Below are 26,333 nucleotides of genomic sequence, written 5' to 3' on the forward strand. Positions count from 1 at the left end.
GGAATGGCATCAGTTCTCCAACAAACAAAATGCTGGGACGTGGACTTTTGGCACATTGTGGAAAAATAGGAGAACTATTAATTCTGTAATGGTTTTCATGCCACTGGGTCAGGGAGGCTGTACCACATTAAACCTTACTACATCTGAAAACATGTTTATATCCCAAAAAACCAGCCCAGCCTTTTTTAAAGAAAAACAAGACTATAAATCAATACCTCCACAGGGAGGTAATTCCTAATATTCCTATGATGTCTGAACCCTATGATAAATCTCCTAAAACAAAAATACCATTTTGGTTTTTCTACTTAACTCCAAAGGTGGGCTCTAATCTGCATGGGCTTGATGGTACAGTACCAGCACAAGCTACAGGCTCCCTACCACCAAATAAGCCTTTCTTTTCCACCTCCCCTCACTTTGAACCCTGAACCTTATAGAATTAGAAACACTGTATAAAGACAAACAGATAAAGGATTAAAATATTATGAATAAATAGCTAAAATTATCTTCCCTCCCCCAATCACTCCTAAGAAACAGACACCAAACATTACTTAAGTGTCCAAAATGACCAAAGTCCTTCATTTGCCCATGCCTCAAATGGACAACTACCCAAACAAAGTGAACAACCTTCATGCAAATGCATCAAGGAATGTATTGCTTTTTCATTTGCTGCCCAGCCCTTCAAATACATGCACTAAAATGAGTTAAAACATGGCCTAAAAATGGAAAAAGGGGAAAAAAAATATATATGAATATTTCCCACAAAACTGTTTCCCACCCTTCCCTCTCCTTATGCCCCACCCACCCCCTCCCTTTCATAAGCAAGTATTTTAACTTTTTTTTTCCTTTTATCTGGCAAAAGAAAAAGTGACTCTTGGTAACCAGAATCAAACCCTATGGTCTCTTTAGTTGGGTCTGGCTATGCCTTTCTAAATTCACCCAGCTCGGTGTCAAAACCATGCCATTTAAGATTCTTAAACACAAAATCAGACCTGCCTAACTCACCCCTTATGGTGGTTTGCCTATAAACCTAGTTATTCTCTGGCCACTTTTGTCTTAAAAAGGTTCCTAATTGCCAATCAGGGCCACATCCATAAGATCGTCATCTTCCTCCCCAATCATAAAGTCAGGGCTGAGCCTTGAGGGCCTGTCTGTAGATAAAATTGTGTTACTTGTCATAGACAAGGACTGGTCTGAAGAGATGGGTGATTTAGACCAACTCTCTGGCTTGAGACTATGAGATTTTTTCTTGTCTCGGTCTTTGTCCCGGTCCCGGTCTCGATCTTTGTCTTTTACTTTCTTCTTTTCTTTTTTGTGCTTCTTATGCTTTTCTGTGCTGTATTCTGGAAGTGGTCGGATACCATCATCTGAGCTGGGACTGTTCTGATAAGATTTCTCCGCTATGGAGGAGCCTGACTCACTTTCACTGTCCAGATTCTGGGGAGTATATGCTGGTGACTTACTATGGCTAGGAGAGCCACGCTCATGCTTTGGAGTGGAACCACTGATGAGTGGAGAGCCATAGTTTTTGGAAGAGGCCATCTGAGGCCTGAGCCCTTCTCCACTACTTTCCCCAGGTTTCTGCAAAGTCACTTTGGCTTTAATGCTGGGGGAACCCCCATCATGCTTGCTGATGATAATTTTTGCCACACCTGTGCTCCCCACATTTTTTGACTCTGAGGTCTTCTTAGACGAATCCACTGAGCCCCCCGAGGTGGAAACCTTGGATTTTTCTTTATCACTTTTCTCACGCTTACCCTGGAACTCTCCTCCTGACATGTTATGTTTGGAGGACATAGGATGGCTAGAAGAATTTGTGCTCACCCCCATCTGGCCATCCATTGGGTCTTCACCTCCAGGGCCACTGGTGACAACCCCATGCTTCAGTTTATCTATGACAGCTGTTAAGGACGGCTTCTTATTTCTGCTGGGGGATTTCCCTTTGGAACTCCCATGCTGGTTCTGAGAGGAGGACATGGAAGAGCCACTTGAAGAAAAGGAAGAGGAAGATGCTGTACAAGAATTAGATGATGGGGGAGTTTTCTGAGACAATGAGCCTGAGGATCCTAACCCTGAAGATGACTTCATGCCAGTGCCTGAACTAGTTCCAGACAAATGAGAACCACCAGAACCTGAACTGATGGGGGACTTGGCTTTAGAAGATGGGGGAGTCCCAGGGACAGGCTTCATTGGAGAGGCAAGCTTATCAGAGCCTCCAGGTGGCCTTGAATGAGAAGGGGATATGTTTGGTTTACTTAAAGAGGGATTCATAAGTGAAGATGGCTTCCCTTGAGGTTTCATTTTAGTGCTGCTGGAGCCACTGCTCAGTCCATGCTTGGTAATGGGAGAGGAGCCTGGCTTCCCCCCAGACTGGGATGAATTTTTAGACTGGCTAGATCCAGTAGACCCTTGGCTAGAATATACACTGCTACTTAACTTTGAACTTGAAGAACCTTCTGATTTACTGCTTTTCATCTTGCCTGAGTTGGAAGCAGAAGATGAGGAAGAAGAGGAGGAAGAATGGCTATGGTGGCTTTTACTGCCTGAGGAAGACACAGAGCCACTGCTGGTATACTGACTATGGGAGGAGGGCTTGCCCACCATCACGGTGCCTTTAGGAATCTGAATAGTGATCTTGGGAATAGGTGGTGTGGCAACACCTGGGGGAGTCTGCGATCTTCCTGAACTGCCTGGAGATTTGGATCCACCTGTACTGGTAGGTGGGGTGAAAGGTCGGTTAGAAGAACTGTGAGATGGAGACTTTCCCTCAGTGTCTGCCTTCTTTCGCTTTGGAGGCTTATCTTTGCTTTTACCATCGTTAGAAGGGGTCCGGCTGCGCTTCCCTGGTTTGCTATCTAATCCTGGCCCTGACAGACTACTATTACTGCTGCCATTGCCTTCCTTTACTCGCTTTTGAGTCTTTTCTTTCCCTAAGTCCCCAGTAGTCAATAAAGGACTCTGGCTACCACTGTGATGCTCCATGAGATCTGTAGGACCCAAAGCCTTACCAGCCACTGCTATAATACTGAAATCAACTGTGTCAGCTTGGCTATTGCCTTTAAACTTAGTCTCCCCATTATCACCTCCAAGCATTGGCACCCCCAAAGTATTTAGTGCCTGAGATGCAAATCCTTTGAAGTCATCATTATCTCCGCTTTGGCTACTTTCGTCAAAATATTCTTCTCCAAAACCACTTTGGCTCTGGCTGTTCAACAAATCAGGATTAAAATCTACTCCATCAGGAAAAAAATGATTGGTAGGAGAGTCACTACTGGGGCTTCCAGCAGCATCTGCAATTAGGTCAGCTGGATCTGTGTATGGATTTTCATTATTATTGGTTTGAAAGACATCAGGGTCAAAGAGGGCACTCTGAGAATGCCCAGAGCTCGAAGAATCTCGAACAGGGGTGCCAATGGGTGGGCAATCGTCACTAGTGCTGGGAAGCTTAGAGGCTTCTTCCGCAATGTCTGAAAGGATATCAGTTACATCTGGGCCAATGCTGTCTGAACTGGATAGCCGGACCATCCTTTGAATACTGGGCTGGGGGTGAGGTACTGGTTGTGGGTAAGTTGTTGGGGGAGTACTGCACTGGCTTGGAGCTGGAGTGATGTGTGGTGTATCCAGCGTGTCTGCTGTCATGTTGACATCAAAGATAGGGTTCTGTGAGTCAACATCCATTGAAAATAGCTCCCTCTGAAAGTCATCTTCAGTCTGGTGCTTGGGTTTGTCAGGTGGTAATCTTGATGACTTCTTCTTCTTTGTCTTGTTGCTTCCCGGGCATATTTCCATCCGGGGTGAGCCGGAAGAAGAGTTCTGCCTTTCTAAAGGGCTGCTTCCATAAAGGGTTGAGAAATCCTGGGCAGGATTATCTTTAAGAAGGTTCATGAGCATCGGGTGGTTCTTGGTGTTGCCGGCCATCGAAGAGACAGGTGGCGGCGTGTGATGAGGAGGGGTCGGACTCGAGCCAATGGTAGACCCCCCGTTCCCTGTGATTTGCAACAAACTGGTAAGAATTGGGTTCTGAGACACCTTGCTGAAGTCCTCCCCATGGCCCACCGACTCATGCCGATCTTTGATGCTCATGCTCATATTAAACAAGGTGGTAATGGGACCCCCCGGAAAGGTGTTGGTTGGTGTAGTGGTACCACTCATTGGGTTGTTGCCTGTGGTCATGCCATACCCTGGGCTGCTAGCCGGGGGCAGGTTCTTTTTCACCATGTCTTCAACTGTCTCTGCAATGAGGGACAGTGCTGGGGTGTCGGCCTGAATGGTTTCAGCTTTCCTCCGAATAGCCCTCATCGTCACAGGGATGGACATACATCTGTAAGAAAAGATGGAAAAAACAGTTACCAATGTACTAGCTGCTGAATGAAAACAATTTTTATTTGGGAGAACAGGCTTTAATTCTGCCTGAGTTTCAGACATGCCATCAAAAGTTTGCATTAAGCAATTTTCAGGTAAGGCAAGTAACCCAAAAGGCAGGAGTAGTTCTATAAAATGCCAGAGCTTTGAGCAAATTCATTCTAAAAAGAATCTGGGGGCGCCTGGGTGGCTCAGTCGGTGAGGCATCCAACTCTTGATTTCGGCTCAGGTCATGACCTCACAGTTCATGAGACTGAGCCCCTCAATGGGCTCTGCACTGACTGCACATAGCCTGCTTAAGATTTTCTCTCTCTGCCCCTCCCCCGCTCGCACGCACACCCTTTCTCAAAAAACTAAACTTGATAAAATAAGAACCTGTATTAGTAAGCAATCTCAACCTCTTCTGAAGCACTAACAAAAACCAACCAACCATAAACAGAGTCCAAATTAGATATCATACTAAACTAAAACTGATAATGAACTTGGTAAGAAAATGCCCTCCTTTTGGGGTTTCACATGTGACTAATGAGATTGCTATTTATCTTAATGAACCACTAGAAAAATTTCTTGACCCATCAAGTTCTAAGCTTTAATGGCTTAGATCATCCCAACACTATACTGTGAAAAATGCTATTATTGGTATAAAATCTTGTTTATTTTAAAGTAGTTTTTATCTTACAGATAAATTTATAAACATATTTTTGAAAACACTTTGCTCTAGAACATTGTAACAACCTTTCTTAAAAGACCAGATAGTAATATTTTAGGCTTTTGAAGATCATATGGTTTCTGTCCAGCTGTTCTGCCATCTGAACTTAAAAGGCACCACAGACAATACGTAAATGAACAGACATGGCTGCGTTCCAATAAGATTTACTTACAAAATAGGCCACAAGTACCTACTCCAGAAAAATCTCAAAATTACATACTAATGTTTCTGGGAAGCTGACTGCCTTAAGTATCTTCCCACATGCCACCATTTAACATATTACATATGTTAAAAAGTGAAACAAAAGATAAGTGAAAAAAAAATCTACATCTTATTTCAGCTCTCCCCCTCCTAAAAGAACCCTAACACTGGGCCTAAAGTTACCTACCGTACTTCCTATTACTCTCATATTTAAAACACCAAAGCTCACATTGCTTTTGAATCCTAAAGCAGACGAAGGTGAATTCAAAGCAGTGACTATATGCTCTCCTCCTAAATGTCCAGTTCAATCTAATACTGAAAACAGCACTCCTTACACTCCTCTTAATGGGACTCTGAAGGAAAAGGGCCAGTGCTACCTTTGAACAACTTTGGCAATGAAGTCATCTGTGCAGATGAGTGCATCTGACAGCCCCTTGTACAGTTTACAGCTCACATGTGTTGAGTCCTGTACATCCATAACCACTGAAAGACAAAATACATAGGAGGTATTTGAGAGAGACTCAGCTTCTGATTTTTCAAAAAGAAGATAAAGGGACCAAACCACTGCCCTAAGAGAAGTGCTAGCCCCCTCACAACTCACCACACACCAGGGAGTCATTCACAGGGTGCTGAAAAGATACGCTGAAACGGGACTCTGAGAGGGGACACACTTCAAATTGGAGGAGCCCAGGAGAATCTAAAAAGCAAAGAAAAGGATCATAAAATAATCAACCAAATATTAGATACAAGTAAACACTAATCCCTAAGTATACAGAAATTCTGTCTCCTTAGAAACTAAATCCCACACATTTTTTAACACACAAAACTTACTACATCATTCAGAGGTGATAGAAGGAATCAGATTCCAAGGACTATGCCAGCTTATGTTATAAATACTCCAAAACAAGCAACTAAACTTCGATTTTCTAAAATGAAAGCCATTTGATCCCTAAATTACTGGAGACCTTGACAGATATAAACACCTTGCCTTGAAAGTGAATTCTGAAAAGAAACTGGCCAAGAAGAGTTTTTCATTCTTTGTGATAAGCAGATATCCAGAACCACTATAATAAACCCTGCTTATCAGTGTTTGCAGATGTTAGCTATGCAACCCATAGTTTGGTAAGCAGGGATCTAGGGGCTATCATGTAAAATGATACAGTTATGCTGAATACACGTATGTAACTATCATCATAGGTTCTTAAGCCAAACATGCTGGAAGCCCAGAGATAAGGATCATGTACTTTCTTGGAAAAAAGCATATGCATCTCTGCAGGACTAACTTTGTAACTATCTTACGAAAACTAATATCCAGATGTCCTGAAACCATCTGGAGAATTCTCCCAGGATTCAAATACATGACATAGAAGGGTCATAAGCACACTTGCATGTGGTCAGTGCCATTACTCTAAAATTTCTCATTTTAAACCAGTTCTTATTCTCAAAAATGCTATCTCCTGATTTAACTTCCCTGTTTCTTTTTGCCTACCACTTGTACTGATACATTTCTATTTGTGAAGTGCTTTACAACTAAGGTAAAAAATTAACTGTGGTTAACTAGAGCAGCCAAGATTCTTTTCAGGGATAGCAGGATGCAGTTTTCTAATAGCAAACTGCATTTGAAAAATATCAGCATTCAGAATCCTGGGAGAAAAAGCAAAGGGCACAGGTCTTACCCCCTTTTAAGCTTAAGTTCCCCCAAAGAATGGGGAGATGAAATATACTCAGGCAGGACTAAAAGCTGGGAAGCATTGTCCTAAACAACCTTGATTTAGATATCAAGAAATCGTCTCTGGGATAGCTGGCAGCACATGCGACTCTTGATTTCAGGGTTGTGAATTAAAGCCCCATATGGAGTGTAGAGATTACTTTAAAAAAAGGGGTGGGGAGGAAGAAGTCATCTCTTCCTACAGTGTCCCAAGTTCTACCTTACATATCTGCTATAAGATTCAGGCTCGTAGGTACCCAATTATATCACTATATGCAGAGAAAGAATAAATTCATTACAAACAACTAGTGGTTTCCAAATGCCAATTTATTGATGAGTTCTATCATAACTATTTGTGGAGCTTAAACTAGATTCCCAACTCCTACCACTGAGGTTCTATATCAATTTACTTGGGAACGGAAACCAGTTTTAAAAGTTCTACAGGGAATATAATAGGCCACCAATTTAGAGAACCACAAGAGTAATCAAGTTTCCATTTGCCAGTAACTGTATCAAAAGGAAAAGTAGTACCTTCTTTCAGAATAGTTCTTTTGACACAACTTCCTATTAGGGTGTTATAGGCCACTTGATGTCTGATCAGATTTAGGATCAGAGGGACTCGGCCAGGGTGCTGAAAGGTGATTTTGCTAACTAAGGTTCCCTGTAGACTTCTGCCATCTGGAAGAGGAGCATCCTTGTTGAGGAAATAGCAGTGCTGCTGACCTGGAAGAGCCTGGGCAAAAAGAACAAAAGAAATGAATGCTATTTACTCACCCATCATGCTTCAACCACAGAAGCTTGGGGGGGGGGGGGGGGGGCAACCCACTTCTCAAAAATCAGCTGCAATTCCTTAGTGAATAATAAAACTCCACAGTGAATTATTTGGTCAACTGATGTTATCAATTACTTGGCTGAAAAGACCTCTTTTTTGTAAATGTTCTGCTAGTGGTTTCCTAACCTAGCTAAAAAAAATTACCTCAGAAATCTGTTTAAGAAAGGTTCCTGAATTCTAAGTGCAAAATCTGTATTTTAAATAAAACACCTTATATAATTTAATGCAGTCAGAATTTGGGAACTACTACTTTAGTCTAGACTACCATCAAACATTCAAATAAATTCAAGTCCAGATGAGGTTTTGGAACCTTCCTTAATGTATTCATACCAGGACTTTCTTTACATGTACTTGAAGGATCTTTTCAGGTCATGACACTTGAAAGAATTAAACATTAAGAATTGTTAACATCTGGGGTGCCTGGGTGGCTCAGTTGGTTAAGTGACTGACTTCAGTCTAGGTCATGATCTCACGGTTCACGGGTTTGGAGCCCCATATTGGGCTCTGTGCTGACAAGCGCAGAGCCTGCTTGGGATTCTCTCTCCCTCTCTGCCCCTCCCCCACTTGCACATACTCGCTGTCTCTCTAAATAAATTAAAAAGAAAAAAAATTCTTAACATCTACTTAAAAGCTTGTAAAAGTTCAGGATACCATTATGAGACTTTCATCTGAAATTTTGGCCATGAAACGTACACTGTTATATCCTGACTTGGAAGCTCATGCTCTCTTTCTTCAGTATGTTTCAGAAATTTCTGTGATTTCCTGCCTGAATGAGGAACTAGGAAATGGCCCAGTAGTCCAAAAGATATGTTTCTGACCTCAGTATTCCTATAAAGGAAGATTCTGATCCTGGGTTCAAATATAACCTACAACAATCTATAAGCCTTACTTACAGCATAAAATCGCATGTTGTGATTCAAAGGTATGGGGTCAGGGTCCTTTGACAGCTCAAATTGAGTGATTAATTCATAGAGGGGTACATAAGTTGGCTGAGTTTCAAACAATGGAATTCCTGGAAAAACAAGAATATAATGATCACAATAACATCAAAATGGTGACAGCTCTGTTTTCCCTTTGTGACTTCTATTTCATTTATCCATTTATTGAAAAAGCACTTACTAATAAGCATTTACTAATACACAGCACCATGACATTTATACCCATCAGTACTTTTTTGAGACCTGCAAGACTGAAAGAGGTCTAAAATAATCTGAATTTGAAGTTTGTTTTTTACACTTTTAACAAGTATTACCTCCTGATGCTTAAAACTCACCTGTGCAGTTCTGAAGTTTCTGAACAAATGCTCTAGATACTGGGATTGGCTGGGGAAATTTCAAGAAGAAACAGGCAGGAAGATCAACACTGTTGGCACTGGTGATTAAGGAGAAGGAGGGAGTCCTTCAAAAAAAAAAAAAAAAAAAAAAAAAGAAGGGGGATGGTTGGATTTTGACTTGATACAAAAATAAAAAATCTAAACATTTGTTCTTAGACATGTCCGTATCATTTAACAAAAGCCTATCAAAAAAGTTCACTCTTTCAGGGGATGCCTGGGTGGATCAGTCAGGTAACCGTCAGACTTTGGCTCAGGTCATGATCTCACGGTTCATGACTTTGAGCCTTGCATCAGGCTCTCTGCTGACAGTGCGGAGCCAGCTTGGGACTCTCTCTCTCTCTCCTCTCTTTCTCTGTCCTTCCCCTGCTATTCTCTCTCTCTCTCAAAAATAAACAAATATATATTTTTTTAATTTTACTCTTTTGGGGACACCTGCCTCAGTCAGAAGAGCATGCGACTCTTGATCTTGGGGTCGTGAGTTTGAGCCCCACATTGGGTGTAGAGATTAGTTAAAATTAAAAAATAAATAAGATGTTAAAAAAAATAATAGTTCACTCTTTCAACTTTCTTTCCCCAGTTCCAAAACATCCTATTCATTAACCCTTACGTACTTAATCAAACATCTATCCTGAGACAGGCTCTCTAGTTATTACTCCAATATGACTCCAAAACAATATAAATCCCATGATAACCTAAAAAACTGAAACAATCATTAAACCAAGGGAATTAGTACAGTTCTCCTCCTTCTCTGTCAGGATAGACAATGTGTTCTATAAGCAGACTTCAGACAGGAACATTCAAATAGATATTGAAAAGAGGAATTAAAAAGAGAAAATAAAAAGCCAATCTCTAGAAAGTTAAGTGAGAGAAGAGCCAAGTGAAAGTATTACTTATTTCATACCGGGCTTGAAGTTGGAAAAAATAAACTTTGCTACCCTGGAAGTATATTTAACTTACCATTTGTTGTCAACTGGATGTGACCCCATAATTAATGGTGCAATTGGAAGTTTATACATAGCAGATGTTCCTTCTATTGTCACTGATGCGTTCATGCCCAATGATCGAGGAACTGAGAATAGGAAAGAAAAGGGGTATTCTCCAAAGCAACACAAATTACAAGGATCTTAACATTTAAAAACAAAAAAACAGACTACCTTCTGCATAATTTGTCAACCCTAATTTGTCAGATAACATAATACCTGTATGACTTAGAAGTTTGAGAAGCTGCCTTCTAACAACCAGTATTTCTGTCAGTAAATAAAACAAAATACAGGAAACCATATACTCCAAAGAAAAAAAATTTAAAAAAAAATTTTTTAATGTTTATTTCCGAGAGAGAGCATGAGTGCGCACGCAAGCACGGGGGAGGGGCAGAGAGAGAGGGAGACACAGAATTTGAAGCAGGCTCCAGGTTCTGAGTGGTCAGCACAGAGCCCAATGCAGGGCTCAAATTCATTTACAGAGAGATCATGATCTGAGCTGAAGTCAGATGCTTAATGGACTGAGCCACCCAGGTGTCCCAATTTTTTATTTTATTTTTTTTTTATTTGAGAGAGTGCAAGTGGGGGAGAGGAGTGGGACAGAGGGAGGAGAGGAGAGAGAGAGAGAAAATTTTAAGCAGGTTCTCACGCTCAGTGCAGAGCCCGACATGGGGCTCAATCCCACCACCCTGGGACCAGGACCTAAGCCGAAATCAAGAGTTGGATGCTCAACCGACTAAGCCACCCAGGAGCCCCTTAAAGGCACATTACCGACATTTACTTATTTTCTCCAACTCCAGAATGCTTTTAAATAGAATTATGATTATAGGATAATCAATGACTAAAGTTATAAGGGAACCAAATGAGGGATTAGGCCATTTCTCATTTTGTTTTAGTATATTAAAAAGCAAATAGAGGGGCACCTGGGTGGCTCAGTCAGTTAAGTGTCTGACTCTTGGTTTTGGCTCAGGTCATGATCTCACATGTTTGTGAGTTGGGAGGTCTGCACTGTCGGTGCAGAGCCTGCTTAGGATTCTCTCCCCGCAGGCACATGCTCTCTCTTTCACTCTCTCTCAAAAAACATGAATAAACTTAACAAAAAACAAAAAACAAAAAAAACCATCCATTATTGTAATTCTTTAGTAAGTTGGCTAATTTTTTCACCTTTAATGTTTAAAGGGGATTATTTCAAGACAAATGGTTTATATCCTTTCATTCATTCACCTACTTGTTCATAAGCACCTATTAAGTTTGTACAATTATGTATGTATGTATGTATGTATGTACATATGTATATACTTATGAGCGTGTGTGTGTTACAGATGCAAACTGAGAGAAACAGCAAACTTTGGTAGGGATGGCAAACCAGGAAATACACACAGGCTTGGGCGTTCAATTATTTTAAATATTTTTTAAACACTGAACAAAACCTTCAGTTGCTTTACAGTTAAAGCCTTACCATTATTCTCATGCAAAATGATGGGAGATGTAGTCTTATCATCCAGCAGATCAGAAGGAGAGGCAAAGTACTTCAAGTTCATTAAATGACCTATGAAAAATAACACTTATCACTATATATTTATCAGGTAAATTAGAAATACAGAAAAACATTCCCATTTCTACAAAACTACATGAGAAAATAGTTTCATAAATAAGAGGATTCATGCTCCAAAGCAACTTATCAAATATAATGGAAGCAGAAGTATTAATTCTAGTGCCAACAATTTACTTCACAATTTAAAAATGTAAATGGGGGAGGGCAAGCATTGACACCTTGGAAACCATCTAATAATACACAAGTGACTGCTAGTTTTCTCCCTGTGCTTATAATCCCAAAGTGAAATTTAAGTAATGACCCCTTAACTAAAACTAAACAATTTTCTAAGTAAGCAACGTAGGATCACATACCCCCACTTCTTGGAGTAAGATAGCCAACACTTCCATGAAGAATCTTATCCAGGGGACCAGCATTGGTTGCTTTCCTGTGAGAAAAATGATCTATGTTTGCTTGTATTTTAGCCCTGAAGGTATTAGTGCACAATGTATTAATGAGTTCAGCTGTTAAAAGTCTTACAATACTAATTTAATGACTCTTGTAACTGGGCATATAGCAATTGTATTTCACTTTCGAAGAGATCACTTACAAGTATAAACCAGTATGTAATACAGTGAACAAAAATTATAAGTAGACTATTATTTATAAGACCAGAGGCCAGGTTTGACAAGTCTTCAAATAAAACTGATGGAATACCAACGAACAACTTGGACATACCAATACTCAGAAAATGGAATGTGATCATTTGGGAAGTAAAATGAGATGGACAAGATATATGATAGAGGACCCTAGTAACACCCTAGATGAAAAGCATTAAGAACAAAGTACCCAGAAGGTACAATTCAACAGAATTGACACCTTAGCCAGTCTTACCAATACATAACTGCCATTTTAGATAGATCCTGTTCTAAGGATTGGAGAGCCAAGTACATTTTAGTCTTCAGTTTGCTAGAAAGTAGATGAAGAGAACAAGAGTTAAAGAGTTGAAACACACACACACACACACACACACACACACACACACACACACACACACTAACATTCCCTTGAAGGCAATTCTATTTGAAAGACCCAAGCTAGTTAACAGAACCCCAGGTAGGTTAAAAATAAAAATGATGATCAAGTTCAACAACAACTAATTTCTTTTCAGCCTAAAAATCATGTTGGGGCACCTGGGTGGCTCAGTTGGTCTAGCATTCGACTTTCGTTTAGGTCATGATCTCACAGTTCGTGAGCTGGAGTCCCACATCTGTCAGTACAGAGCCTGCTTGGGATTCTCTCCCCTGCCCCACTCTCTGCCCCTCCCCCACTTGCAGTCTCTTTCTCTCTCTCTCAAAATAAATAAACCTAAAAAAAATCAACATGTTGAAGACATCTCAAAGATTATAGTGTCTTTTAGCATTATATCCGTTAATGCAGATATTATTTATTTAAAATACCTTCAAAAGATATAAAGTTGGAAGCTATAGGTTGTCAGTAGGAGAAGAAATCACAAATAAGATAGGGCAGAAGACTCGGCAAATTTTTAAGCACAAGTATATTTATACGAATTTTTCCAACAAAAGCAAAAAAATAAAGAAATACTTACTTGTCCCCTGGAAGGTTATAAAGATTAACAAGACCCTTAAGGTGCTTAGAAAATTCATCAAAATTTTTTTCCCTATAAGGAGTTCAGGAAAGAAGGAGGAGAATAAAACACAATTACTACTCAATCTTAATGCAAAGTACCAAAAAATCATGGCTATATAAAACTAATTTTAATAATTTGCTTTACTCTTTTTTTTCCCCCCAGCCAAAGTTTTCTAGCATCAATCAAAAGTAGCAAAAGAAGGGGCACCTGGGAGGCTCAGTCAGTTAAGCATTCAACTCTTGATTTCAGCTCAGGTCATGATCTCACAGTTTCTGAGTTGGAGCCCTGCATTGGGCAGAGTCTGCTTGGGATTCTGTCTTTCCTTCTCTCTCTGCCCCTTCCCAGCACACGCGCGCACACACACACACACGCGTGCTCTCTCTCAAAATAACTAAGGTTAAAAAAGGGGCGCCTGGGTGGCTCAGTCGGTTAAGCAGCCGACTTCAGCTCAGGTCACGATCTCACAGTCCGTGAGTTCGAGCCCCGCGTCGGGCTCTGGGCTGATGGCTCAGAGCCTGGAGCCTGCTTCCGATTCTGTGTCTCCCTCTCTCTCTGCCCCTCCCCCGTTCATGCTCTGTCTCTCTCTGTCTCAAAAATAAATTAAAAAACGTTAAAAAAAAAAAAAGGTTAAAAAAGAAAAAAAAAGTAGCAAAAAAAAGTTTCCCTTTCTCCTTCCCATTTTTCTGGAGAAGGTACTTGTAAGCAGTACAAAAGAGTCAAAAAGACCTAATAGTTCATATATTACAGTGATTTGCTCCTACATAATGAGACTTGGTTTAAATAAATCACGTTCTGGGGCGCCTGGGTGGCTCAGTCGGTTGGGTGTCTGACTTCAGCTCTGGTCATGATCTCACAGTTCGTGGGTTCAGGCCCCGCATCGGGCTCTGTGCTGACAGCTCAGAGCCTGGAGCCTGTTTCGGATTCTGTGTCTCCCTCCCTCTCTCTCTGCCCCTCCCTGGCTCCCACTCTCTCTCTCAAAAATAAATAAACATTAAAAAATTAAAAAATAATAAATAAATAAATCACTTTCTTTTCCTCTTAATATGTAACTGAGATGATTGAATGTTGTGAGGGAAAAAAAAAACTTTTGATTGGAGGAAATGGAAGTCAAATAAATTTGGAAAATAGAATACTTGCATGCATATGGCAATCTAAGGGCAGAGAGGAAAATGAACACTAGGAGAGAGATGAGAGGCCTGGAGAAAAGGAGATGAGCACTATGGAGGCAAGCCACATATTCGAGAATGTTCCTATGACAAGATCTGCCCCAGAAAAAAGAAAACTACTACCTAGACCCCTTGCTTCCTAGAACCCAATATTCGGGTTTGGATTCTTAGTCAATTAGGCTCTGTGGGCAGGCTCAGGAATCCAACACAACTCAACAACTCTAATTCTCTGTTATCTTATTTCAAACTTAAAAGAAAAAAAAAAGCTTCTTGAAGGCTAAATTGCCCTACCAATGTCAGATATTTGGTCAGGCATTTATTGAGCAAATATGAGCACTTACTACCCAAAATGCCATGAAGACAGTAAAAAGAAACAAGAACAGCAGCAAAATAAACCCTCTACCTTAAAATTATCACCTATACAAAGTGACTAAAAATTGCACACAAGGGCTAATATTCTTTCTGAAGTTCCCATTTCAAAACATGCTTACAAATTAACTTTAGAACACCACCAGTTAGTTCATAAATTGGTGCAGTCTCCTACTCCAGGATTAGAACCAGAAGTATTGGCTTTCTGGACTATTCTGGTAACACACCTGTTGCTAGACTTATAAAAAGGTTTTTATGTTGCATTGCAATTTTTAAAAGGTGGTTCAAACTTGGCACATTTGGCTAGAAACACATTAAAATGATTACTGCAAAGGCCGACTGTAAAACTTATTCCCTCACTATTAACACCTTAAGACATTTCCACGTAGTATCTGAGAACTTCGCTATATTTAAAACATAAAATTGATGTAATGACTTTTTCAAAATCCCAGAAAGTAAATTTCCACTCAATTTAAAGGGAAAGGATAATCCAGAAGGAAATGCCATTAACTGCTAAGAAACTCTTCAAGCCTAGTGCTTTTCCTATGATGGGAGTTTATCACACATACACCTTAAATGTAAGACAGTTTTTCTCAAAATTAAAGTGAAAATAAGTTCTTTTCATGACATAGACTCAATTCTCTCAAGCCTTCTCTCATTCAATAATTAGTTTCTATTTATTTTTGTTGCACACAGAATTTTTGAGGCTAGATCAGTTTTCAACCAGGCGTGATTTTGCCCACCAGGGAACATTTAACAATATCTAGAGATATTTTTTATTGTCACAGGTCAGGAGATAGATACTACTGGCAACTAGTGGCGGGGGGGGGGGGGGGGGGGGAGGCAAGAATGTGGTTAAACATCCTACATTGCACAAGGCAGTCCCCTATAGCAAAGAATTTTCCAATCCAAACTGTCAATACCGCCAAGGTTGCAAAATCCTGGGATAGACTGAGTAAGTTGAGAAACCAAGCTAAGTCCATACTGAAAGTGAACAAACATAGACTGAAAAATCTTGACCTAAGAAAATAAGTATGTTCCTAAGGAGAGTAAATTTTTTCCTTTCTTTTGATAAAGACAATAACTTCTGACCAGCCTCAAGACCCAACTATAAAGAACAGCATTGTCTGCCAGTATCAGGGAACATAAACATCATTTGCTTACCTTAGTTGCTGTACAAGTTCTGGACAGCTCTGAAATTAAACAAATCATGTTAAAACTTTAAACTACTTTAAGGCCTTTGAAGACATCAAAAGTTTTTCTCTTTTATTAATAGCACATGCTTTATAACAACAACATTAAAACTACAGATGATCCTTATATTAAGATATCAAAAAGCATCTTCTTTCTACTTGGTAAACCATGGGGCTGGGGTGGGAAATTCAAGATCAAAGTATATGAACTAGTTTATAATGGAATCAACTTTCAGTAGTTTGTTTAAAACAGTAGGACCTCTCTTTAATGCCATCCTTGGAGTCCACATTCAACTGTCTTGGTTACACACATTAAACATTCATCTCTATTACAAGATTTTTCAGAGACATTAGTTATGTACAAGATTATCTGTCCTTTTTGATTATTAGCTCTTTGAGGATAAGAACTTTAAGTTATTTATCTCCATATCCCCAGCACCTATTGTTCAATTGCGGCTCATGTTTGTTGATATGAAATGGAAAGGGTTCCTCTAGCGTCTCCACTTGTCAAAGCCTTTGGATGATGTCAGAGATGGACCCATGTTATTCTAAATTCCATTCTAGAGCTATTGATATTACATTACAGCCCATCACATCATCTCTACAGTGGCTCATGAAAAAACCTAAGCCCAAGCTATTTCAAACCCCAACAATTCATTTTAAAATTAATGTCCCTAAGTAAACCCCACAGATTCCAGTGAAATATCAACAGCACATACCACAGGATTCTCCCCATGGTGAGCCACTTTTACATCACAAAGCTGTCCTGCAGGATCTAACTGCACTTCCACATAGAACATATCTGACGTGATGTAACATTCAGTGCCACTGGCACTGAGATGAGAGCCCAGTCTAGCAGGAACAAATCAAAACAAAAATTAATAGAAGACACATAAATAAAGCCACCCAAAGTCAACACTAAGTTAAATACTTCTGCCTAAGATAGACTACTTACCCATTCTGTCTTGCTATAGACTCCAAGCGGTCAGTCATTGCTGGTAAAGATGTTACTAGGAAAGGGTAAAAAAAAAAAAGGAAATCACAAAATGCTCCAAATAACTTAAATTTTATTCTTCAAAAACCAAAACATCCTAAGGAGTATATCCATACATTCAAGCCATTACATCCAACAGTTCAAATGCTTAGAATTTCTGTATGTTCATTAGTTAAGACTTAGCTGTGACCTAAATAGTAGGGGTCAAAAAAAAGACCTCTTTGAGGAGCACTTGGCTGACTCAGTTGGTGGAGCATGCGACTCTTAATCTTGGGGTTGTGATTTGAGCCCCAGTTGGGCACAGAGCTTACTTTAAAAAGATCTATTTGAGGGGCTCCAGGGTGGCTCAGTCAGTTAAGCATCAACTCTTGGTTTCGGCTCAGGTCATGATCCCACGTTTGTGGTTTCAAGCCCCACGTCAGGCTCTGTGCTGACATCTCAGAGCCTGGAGGCTGCTTCGGATTCTGTGTCTCCCTCTCTCTCTACCCCTCACCCACTCGTGCTCTGTCTCACTCTTTCTCAAAAATAAACATTTAAAAAAAATTAAAAAGATCTATTTTGGGGGCACCTGTGTGGCTCAGTTCAGTTAAGCCTCTGACTTCAGTTCAGGTCATGATCTCGTAGTTGGTGAGTTCAAGACTCAAGTCAGTTTCTGTGCTGACAGCTCGGAGCCTGGAGTTGGCTTCGGATTCTGTGTCTCCCTCTCTCTCTGCCCCTCCCCTGCTCACACACACTCACTCTCTCTCTCTCTCTCTCTCTCTCTCTCAACAATGAATAAATGTTAAAAAAAAAAAAAAAAAAAAAAAAAACTAAAAAAAAAAAGATCTATTTGGAGCGCCTGGGTGACTTAGTTTAGCATTCAGCTTCAGTTCAGGTTATGATCTTGCAGCGTGTGGATTCAAGCCCCACATCGGGCTCTGTGCTGACAGCTCAGAGCCTGGAACCTGCTTCGGATTCTGTCTCCCTCTCTTTCTGCCCTTCCCCTGCTCTTGCTCTGTCTCTCTCTCTCTCAAAAATAAATACACATTAAAAAAAAAAAAGATCTATTTGAAAAAATTATCGGACCTTTTTCCTCTCCCTTTTGCATTACTCATTTGGGACAAGTTATCTTTAACTTCAAAAAGACACATGTATCTGCTAATGTTAGAATAAGGAAGATTAACATCAAAACTAAAACCAACATAAAGAAATATTCAATATTCATAGCACCATTATTCACTACAGCCAAAAGGTGGAAGGAAACCCAAATGTCCATTCATGAATGGAGGAATAAAAATGTGGTATATACATGCAAAATATTACTTAGCTTTTTAAAAAAATGTTTATTAATATATTTTGAGAGAGCTGGAATATAGGATCAGAGAAAGAAGGAGAGAGAGAATCCCAAGGAGGTTTTGCACTATCAGTGCAGAGCCTGACCCGGGGCTCATTCCTATGAACTGTAAGATCATGACCTGAGCTGAAATCAAGAGTCGGATGCTTAACTGACTGATCCATTCAGGCACCATTATTTAGCTTTTTTTAACAGAGAGGTAATTCTGATACATGCTACAAAATGGATGAACCTTGAAGACATTATGCTAAGTGAAAAGTCAGTCACATAAGGACAAATACTGTTTCATTCCACTTACATGAGGTATCTAGAGTAGACAAATTCTTACAGAGAGAAACTAGAATGATGGTTACAAGGAGTTGAGGAGAGGGAGAAAGGAGAAATTACTGTTTAATGAATACAGGATTTCAGCTTGGGAAGATGAAAAAGTCCTGAAGATGGACAACGGTAGTGATGGTTATGTAGCAATGTGAATGTACTTAATGCCACTCAACTATAATTTTAAATGGTTCAAATGGTAAATGTTATGTATATTTTACCACAGTTAAAAAGTTAACAGCCTCTGCCTCTACGTACCATAGTATTTCCACAGATTGGGAAGGGCTACCAGTTTTTTAACATTGAGACTCTACGTTGAGTTGGAAGAAGCAAAAGTGGGATTCTCTACATTTTGATGAACAAGGATTCTTAACCATCAGAAAAGGAAACATTAGAAGGGGCGATGAAGGTTGTAGGCACCTACTCTCAGACTTGAGATGTCAAAGAAAACCCAAGGGGTGGGGGTGGGGGGGGAACTATTCAGCTGAATCAAGTTCATTTGTGATGGATCAGAGTAAAATCTGTTTTTTACTTTCATTTCTCCCCCAAAATACACAGAACTAGTAATTATAATCATAAATATTCAAGCTCATGATTTAAATTTTATTTGCTTTCCTGAAAACACTGTCCATAACAATGTAAAAATCCTTTAGAGTTAAAATGTCCATTTTCTTATTGCAAGTTAATTAGAAGAGAACATCTGAAATAGAGTGCCTGGATGGCTCAATCAGTTAAGGATCTGACTTTAGTTCAGGTCATGATCTCACGGTTCAAGAATTCAAGTCCTATGTTGGGCTCTGTGTTGACAGCTCAGAGCCTGGAGCCTGCTTTGGATTCTGTGTCTCCCTCTCTCTCTCTGCCCCTCCCCTACTTGTGCTCTGTCTCTTTCACTCTCAAAAGTAAATAATAAAACATTATAAAAAGAAACTGGGGGCGCCTAGGTGGCTCAGTCAGTTAAGAGTCTGACTTTGACTCGGGTCATGATCTCACAATTTGTTCGTTCAAGCCTCGCATTGGGCTCTGTGCTGACAGCTCAGAGCCTGAAGCCTGCTTTGGATTCTGTGTTTCCCTCTGTCCCTCCCCTGCTTGCATGGTCTCTCTCTCCCAAAAATAAACATTAAAAAAAAAAAGAGAGAACATGTAAAGAAAAAGAACTTTCCCTTGCTATCTTTTTTTTTTTTTTTTTTTTTTTTTAATTTTTTTTTAATGTTTATTTATTTTTGAGACAGAGAGAGACAGAGCATGAACGGGGGAGGGTCACAGAGAGAAGGAGACACAGAATCTGAAACAGGCTCCAGGCTCTGAGCTGTCAGCACAGAGCCCGACGCGGGGCTCGAACCCACGAACCGTGAGATCATGACCTGAGCCGAAGTCGGACGCTTAACCGACTGAGCCACCCAGGCACCCCAGCCCTTGCTATCTTTATAGTTACCCTCCATCAACTATCTTTTGAGTCTCTACCAGTCTCCCAAATAGGATCAAAAATAAATGTTTCAAAAATTCAGGTGAGATCTCATCTTGGGGTGCCTGGGTGGCTCAGTCAGTCGGTTAAGCATCTGACTCTTGATTTCAGCTCACATCATGATCTCACAGTTCATGAGTTCGAGTCCCACATCTGGCTCTGCACTAACAGTGCAGAGCCTGCTTGAGATTATCTTTCTCCCTCTCTCTCTGCCCCTCCCCTGTTCTCTCTCTCTGAAAAAATTAACTAAAAAAAAAAAAATTAAGAGGTGGTCTCAACTCCATAGTGAAAACAAGAACACCACCTAGCAAAGAAAGTTTATCTATCTCAATTTATATTTCTCATGTAAGTATAAAACAGTCTTTATAAAAACTGGGCATTTTAAGAAAGCATATTTCAGGGGCACTTGGGTGGTTCAGTTGGTTGAGCTTCTGCCTTCGGCTCAGGTCATCATCTCCCAGTTTGTGAGTTCAAGCCCCACATTGGGCTCTCTGCTGTCAGTGCAGAGCCCACTTGGGATCCTGTCTCCCTCTCTCTGCCCCTCTCCTTCTTGCTCTCTCTCAAAAATAAACATTAAAAAAAAAAAAAAAAAAAGCATATTTCAAACATGTTTACAAACCTTTGAGAGCTTTCTGCAATGTCTCCAGACAGCTGACCAAATGTTGATGCCCTCCAGAACTCATCACAACCCTCTTCTCCTATAATAAGTAGGAAAACATTCAAGATAGAAATTAACCAAGCCAACAGTGTTTCAGGTAAATGGACTTATCCTAGTAGTAATATTTCAGGATAATCCTCAGACTATATGCTATAGGTCTATATACTCTATATTCTCTATATACTCTGATAATCTATAGACTCCTGTTACTCTGTCCATCCTTCCACAGGAGGAAAAGTTCATAAACATGGATACATCCATATCCACATACATGAAGGTAGAAAAAAGTATGCCCAGATCTTATTTTAGACTAGGAAGAATCAAATACAATAAATGAGATCAGCTTCCTGCAGAAGTAACTACATCCTAAATTTAGTCAGTTAAATAGGGTGGCTCAGGAGATCTGGCAATTCCCAAACCTAACAAGGTGATTTCTGTGTAATCTAAGAAATATAACCAGACCTTAGTAAAATTAGAGTAACTCTAAAAAACAGAACGTGTAGTCCAGAAAAAGGGACTCCCAAAGAACAAAAGATCTGACATAGTTTTTCTAACTCTATCCAAAGAAGTTCCTCTCTGCACAACATTCTTTTCTCTAGAAATGTGAACAGCTTTATGATACAAAGATAGTTTTTCAGGCCTTTCCATGTCCTAAATCTCTCTGTTCTAAGAAACAAACAAACATCCGATTAATAATCTGGCTTCCCTTGTATCTTGAATAGATAAGGGGTTGCTCTGCACAACGGTAACCAATATTCTGGTAACTGGAAAGATAAACTCTCTGTGGTAGATTAATAAATTGGAATTCTGATTTACATTTAGTCTACTGAGATTTTGTTACTATGTCAGTTGTTGAAAACTCTTCAAAGTCTTAATACACCAACAAAATTAGGTTTCTGACTCTGCAGAGTGAGAAGTAGACAGTAGAAGCTATGGTGCCCAAAAACCAAGACACTGGTACCCCATGAGAGGGTCTTAGTAGCCATCTCGAATTCCTCTATCTCATGATGTCTAATGACAATATCATTTACAGAGCATGTTTCCAACTAGAATATGACTACCTTGTAGTATAAAAATGACAACCTCTGAATCCTCAGACAGGAAAAATAGCCATTCTTCTTTTTAAAACATTAAAATATACATATATATTTTATGTACATAATCCTCAGCCAAAGGATATACATATATTTCTTGAATTTAGTTACATAAATCTTTAAGCAACACCACACTTTAATATCCATTATCTCATTCAATCCTCAAAATAAAACTATGTGGAAAAGCAAACTGGTACTGTGTGCCTCTATTTCCAAATAAGAAAACTGAGACCCAGTAAATAATTTGTTCAAAGTCACATAGCTACTAAGAACTTCAAATATAGGTCTTTTGACAGCAAATTTAGTTCTTTTGCTGGAGCTATACTGATATGATCACATTAAACACTAATAAATCTATTAAACTGAACTTACTATGGACCCAAATTAAGACTTGGTGGGGAGGAGGGGGTACTTTCACTGAAGTATATAACATATATACAGAAAAGTATATGAATCTTAAGTGAAGAGATCCATGAATGAATTACCACAAAGTGATCCCCTGCCCCCCCCCCCCCATCATTACCCACGTCAAATCACAGAAGTAAAGTTTTCCTACATCATTTGACTACCACTGGAATCACGTGAATGAACTTTTAACATCCAGTCACTACCCCTTATCTTCTACTTAACTTCCATTTAAGGGCTCCCCATACTGATAAATGACTCAAGAAGTAGTAGTTGACAGAGTGAACAGGTGAAGCTTTTTAAGAATTAATCGCAAACTCTACTAGCAGTGTAGATACATGAAAATACTATCACATTAGGCTCAAGGAGCTTAACAGCAAGTGAAGAACAAAGGTCTCCCTACATCAGTCTATCATATGTGTCTCTCCTAGGTGTATTTCTAAGCACCTTTGCCTGAAGTACCCCAGTGTACTATATAGCTCATGATTAACATAATTTTATAAACAGAACTTCTTAGGTAGACTCAAGTTGATGTGCACCATGTACTCAGGTGTTTTGTGATAAATAAGACTGAGGACACACTATAATAATTGGTTTGAAAAAGTCTACATGGGGAGCTTAGCTTATTAAATAATTATCTAAGCACAACACTTTATCCACCACCATAATCCTCACCATGACTTGACGCACAAGCTTAATGGTTTCACTCCAAGGTCTATTTTGGTTAAATTTTGCATGTAGCCGTTCCAAGAGAGAACTCATCTTACTCAGCTTCTCCGACTCTACGATACAAATTAGAAAACATCATTAGAAACTCTTTCAAGACATTTCAATTCTTCTTGCAAAAGAAACCCCCATACCTCATCCTTGGTAAGAACTCAGTTAAAATATTTTTCAATATCATTTACTTCAAAACATACAAATAACTTATTTTTAACAAGACGACACAGAAATTGGGGTCTAAGGAACTCCTTAAAACATAACTGGTTTCTATTCAGTCTTTTAATGAAAACCAAAAAAAGAATCACCTCTAATCATGTTTCAGGATCAGGACTACAATTTAGTGACAAAATCATTTCATGATATACGTAGAGCATACATTTGAACATGGCCTTACTATGGTTAGTTGGTTTTCAATGTGAAATACAGGCTTTTGAAATTTTTTGATGTAACTCTAATAGATCAATATATAAGTATTATCAAGAAAACAGGCTGTATTTGTCATTTTGATTTTTCAAACTAAACCTATATGGATAGGAAATATGTCAACAACTAAAGGATAAATTTCCGGTAGAGGTAAGAGAAAGGTAGAAAAGACCTCAGTTTCTGTCCTGTGAGTGAACAAAGCTCTTATGCTCTCCAACCCCCTTAATTTTTATTACTGAATTATAATTTTCATTATTGAAATTTAGTTGATTTTTATTTTTGAAATGTTATTACATTTATTATTGAATGATAGTTTTTATTTTTTTATTATTGAAATATAGTTTTTATTTTTATTTTCATTAAATTTTTACTTTTGAAATATAGCTGATCCTTCCTCTAATTCGTGTACTTCTAGTATGAGCAAGGACCTGTATTAGAGACCACTGGCAATACAAAAACTTGCAATATGGAGTGCCTGGGTGGCTCAGTCCGTTAAGCGTCCAATTCTTGATTTCAGCTCAGGTCATGATCTCATGGTTTGTGAGACTGAGTCCCACATCTGGCTCTGTGACAATGGAGCCTGCTTGAGATTCTCTGCCTCTCTCTCATGCGCTCTCAAAAAAAAAAAATGAATAAACTTAAAAAACACACACACGCAATATGTCTGAGATGACATCTGTGAGGGTTTTTAAAATTATTATTACTGAAATATAATACGAGCAAGGACATGTGCTAGAGACTGCTGGCAATGCAAAACACACAATACGACTAAGATGACATCTGTGAGGGGGTGTACATAAGTTAAAGTGGAAATAACCATGACACAGAGCAAAATGAGATATGCTGTTAAAAACAGAAACACATTACTACTCAAATGCAAAAAAGGAAAAGTTCATTATTAGTTGTGGAGATATCACAAAAAAAGTGACAGTTGATGTTGACATTGAAAGATGAATACAATGTCAGCAATCAGAGTTAAGGCAGTGGCATTTTCTAAATCAAGATTCAAACTCCTTCCAATGTCCTCATATCCTGGAAAACTGGTTTGAGGCCTGTTTCAGCCAGTTTATATAGTTTTGAACACATTGTTGGCAATTCCCACTTCCAAGATTCACTCATTCAAGCATTATTTTATGTGCTGGAGATACATTAGTGAGCAAACTACATGAAATTCCTGTCTCGAGTTTCCTTTTTACACTCATCAGTCCTCTGCACCAAAGGATATACTTTTCTTCTTCCTCTTCTTTAAAATACACTCTCCACCCCCCTTTTCCTTAAGAAGCCTGATGATAAGTACTTTATACGAATGCTCAAATCAAACGCTCAAATCAAACACGTTCTGGGTCAGGGACTACACAACCACGAGTAAGGCAAGGCCGCTGATCTAACAAAGCTCAAAGTGGAAAAGATGGATAAACACTGACACAGTGATTCTTATTAACAGAACTATATCCAAAATACTAAGGAAGCCGTTAAGAGTGTAAAACTTTATAGATTCTAAGTAAGATTCCAACAGAAAAGTTGTTTTTCAGCAGTTGTTAATCTAGCCATTGAAACGATGAATTCAACGCAATTTACAAATACACAATAGTACAAGGTTTGACCACTGTGACATTCTATGGAACTACTGGCTTTTAAAATCTTAAGGTCCTATCATTTCACTCACGCCGAAACATCCTCCAATATTTGACACACAGCTTTATATCATTATAATAATATAATTATATTTTTAAACGTCATTATTCAAACATCCCTTCTAAAACAAGGTGTAAGCAAATTATAGATTCACTCGCCTGGTCTTCCATTAACTCTAGGTTAAAAACGTCCTGAGGCCCAAATGATTGCCCCTAGCTAAGCAGGAAACCTTCACAGAAGTTGGGAGCCCGCATCACCCCAAAGTCGGAGTCCTTCACCGCCAAAGAAGGCACAGTCAGAATCTAAAACTGACACCTATCCCGCCTCCTGGACTCCACGACCTCGGGAGCGTAGGCCCCCCAGCTTCTTCCACAGATTGGCTCCCCAAAGCTGTGTCCCGCCCCCTGCTTTCCCCCTCAAGTCACTCACCCTCGGTTTCCCCCTGAGCCTTCATCCTGACGGTGGGGAGGTCCTGAGTCCTACACAAGAGGATAAGCCCTCCCCCACCACTAACGAGGGAACCAAGTTGGTTCGGGCTCTCGGGACGCAGGGCACCAGCCGTCCCCACTCTTCCCAAGAAGGCTCAGTCTGAAGTCCCCGGCGGCAAGAAGAGAAGGGTGCTCCCGGCCGCCGCCATTTTCCCCACGGAACTTCCCAAATATCGCGAGATTAACCGTGATCCTGCGAGACTAGGAAAAGGGTTGGGCACGAAAATATCGCGAAAAATAGTGAATGTGGTACTTCTCGCGAGAATCACCCAATCAAGCTTTCCCTTAGTTCTCGGTCGTCTCGAGAGTTATTGCTCCTAGGTATGGTGTTTGTTTGGTAGCGCTTGGCTCTGCTTGCAAATGGCAAAGAAGTTCGTAAATTAAAATCCCGGAATCTCTTTACTGAAAGACTGGTTCTTCAAAGAATATTGGTATCAAACATTTTATTAAAGATAATACACTTTCTTGAGATACTAGATGGAAAAATTATCCTATAAAAATTATATTGGCTCTTTGTAACATGACGTTCCAAGCCGGTCCAATTCACTTAATTCCCATTTCCTAACTTTTTCTCAAATTTAAGAAATATTTCTCACGCAATTCCAATTTTTTTGAAGATCTGGGAGATTTTGAATTAAAGTAAACTTGTAGAGGTCAGAACATCGGATGCTATTATATTTAGGGCACCAAGGTGTATCACAATTGGTAGTGTCCCTATTTTGTAATCATAGTAAAAACCGGCAGTTTAGCTTGTACTCGACACAA

General features: G+C 39.6%; 1 protein-coding gene across 4 annotated transcripts; it reads right to left on the minus strand.

Moving 5' to 3' along the window:
• Nucleotides 1–811: 811 nt before the first annotated feature.
• On the minus strand, nt 812–25,716 carry MED1 (mediator complex subunit 1). Of its 4 annotated transcripts, XM_042916614.1 has the most exons (17): nt 25,510–25,716; nt 22,975–23,081; nt 20,762–20,840; nt 16,991–17,045; nt 16,755–16,887; nt 16,007–16,035; nt 13,266–13,337; nt 12,551–12,625; nt 12,031–12,104; nt 11,582–11,671; nt 10,100–10,211; nt 9,083–9,207; nt 8,703–8,821; nt 7,509–7,710; nt 5,871–5,966; nt 5,647–5,752; nt 812–4,318 (listed from the first exon to the last, which is right to left on the minus strand). In XM_042916614.1, the coding sequence occupies exons 1-17, from the start codon at nt 25,532–25,534 to the stop codon at nt 1,066–1,068; spliced, it is 4,752 nt and encodes a 1,583-aa protein (XP_042772548.1). In that variant the 5' UTR covers nt 25,535–25,716; the 3' UTR covers nt 812–1,065. The 4 variants fall into 4 exon arrangements, with proteins under 4 accessions (XP_042772548.1, XP_042772549.1, XP_042772551.1 ...); XM_042916615.1 differs by lacking the exons at nt 16,755–16,887; nt 22,975–23,081; nt 25,510–25,716 and having other exon boundaries at nt 20,762–20,792; XM_042916617.1 differs by lacking the exons at nt 16,755–16,887; nt 16,991–17,045; nt 20,762–20,840; nt 22,975–23,081; nt 25,510–25,716 and adding an exon at nt 16,475–16,746.
• Between the last annotated feature and the right edge of the window lie 617 nt (nt 25,717–26,333).

The sequence above is a fragment of the Panthera leo genome, chromosome E1 (genome assembly GCF_018350215.1).
Source record: "Panthera leo isolate Ple1 chromosome E1, P.leo_Ple1_pat1.1, whole genome shotgun sequence".
Classification (NCBI taxonomy): Eukaryota; Metazoa; Chordata; class Mammalia; order Carnivora; family Felidae; genus Panthera; species Panthera leo.

Bases quoted from the DNA above. Each gene is read 5' to 3' on its own strand.
- MED1 (XM_042916614.1), bottom strand. From the start codon at position 25,534: ATGAAGGCTCAGGGGGAAACCGAGG. The intron at 10,212-11,581 runs GTAAGGCTTTAA...TCCTATTCTCAG, and splicing joins CATTTTGCATGAGAATAATG to TTCCTCGATCATTGGGCATG. The intron at 8,822-9,082 runs GTGAGTTTTAAG...TTGTTTTTCCAG, and splicing joins GAAACTTCAGAACTGCACAG to GAATTCCATTGTTTGAAACT.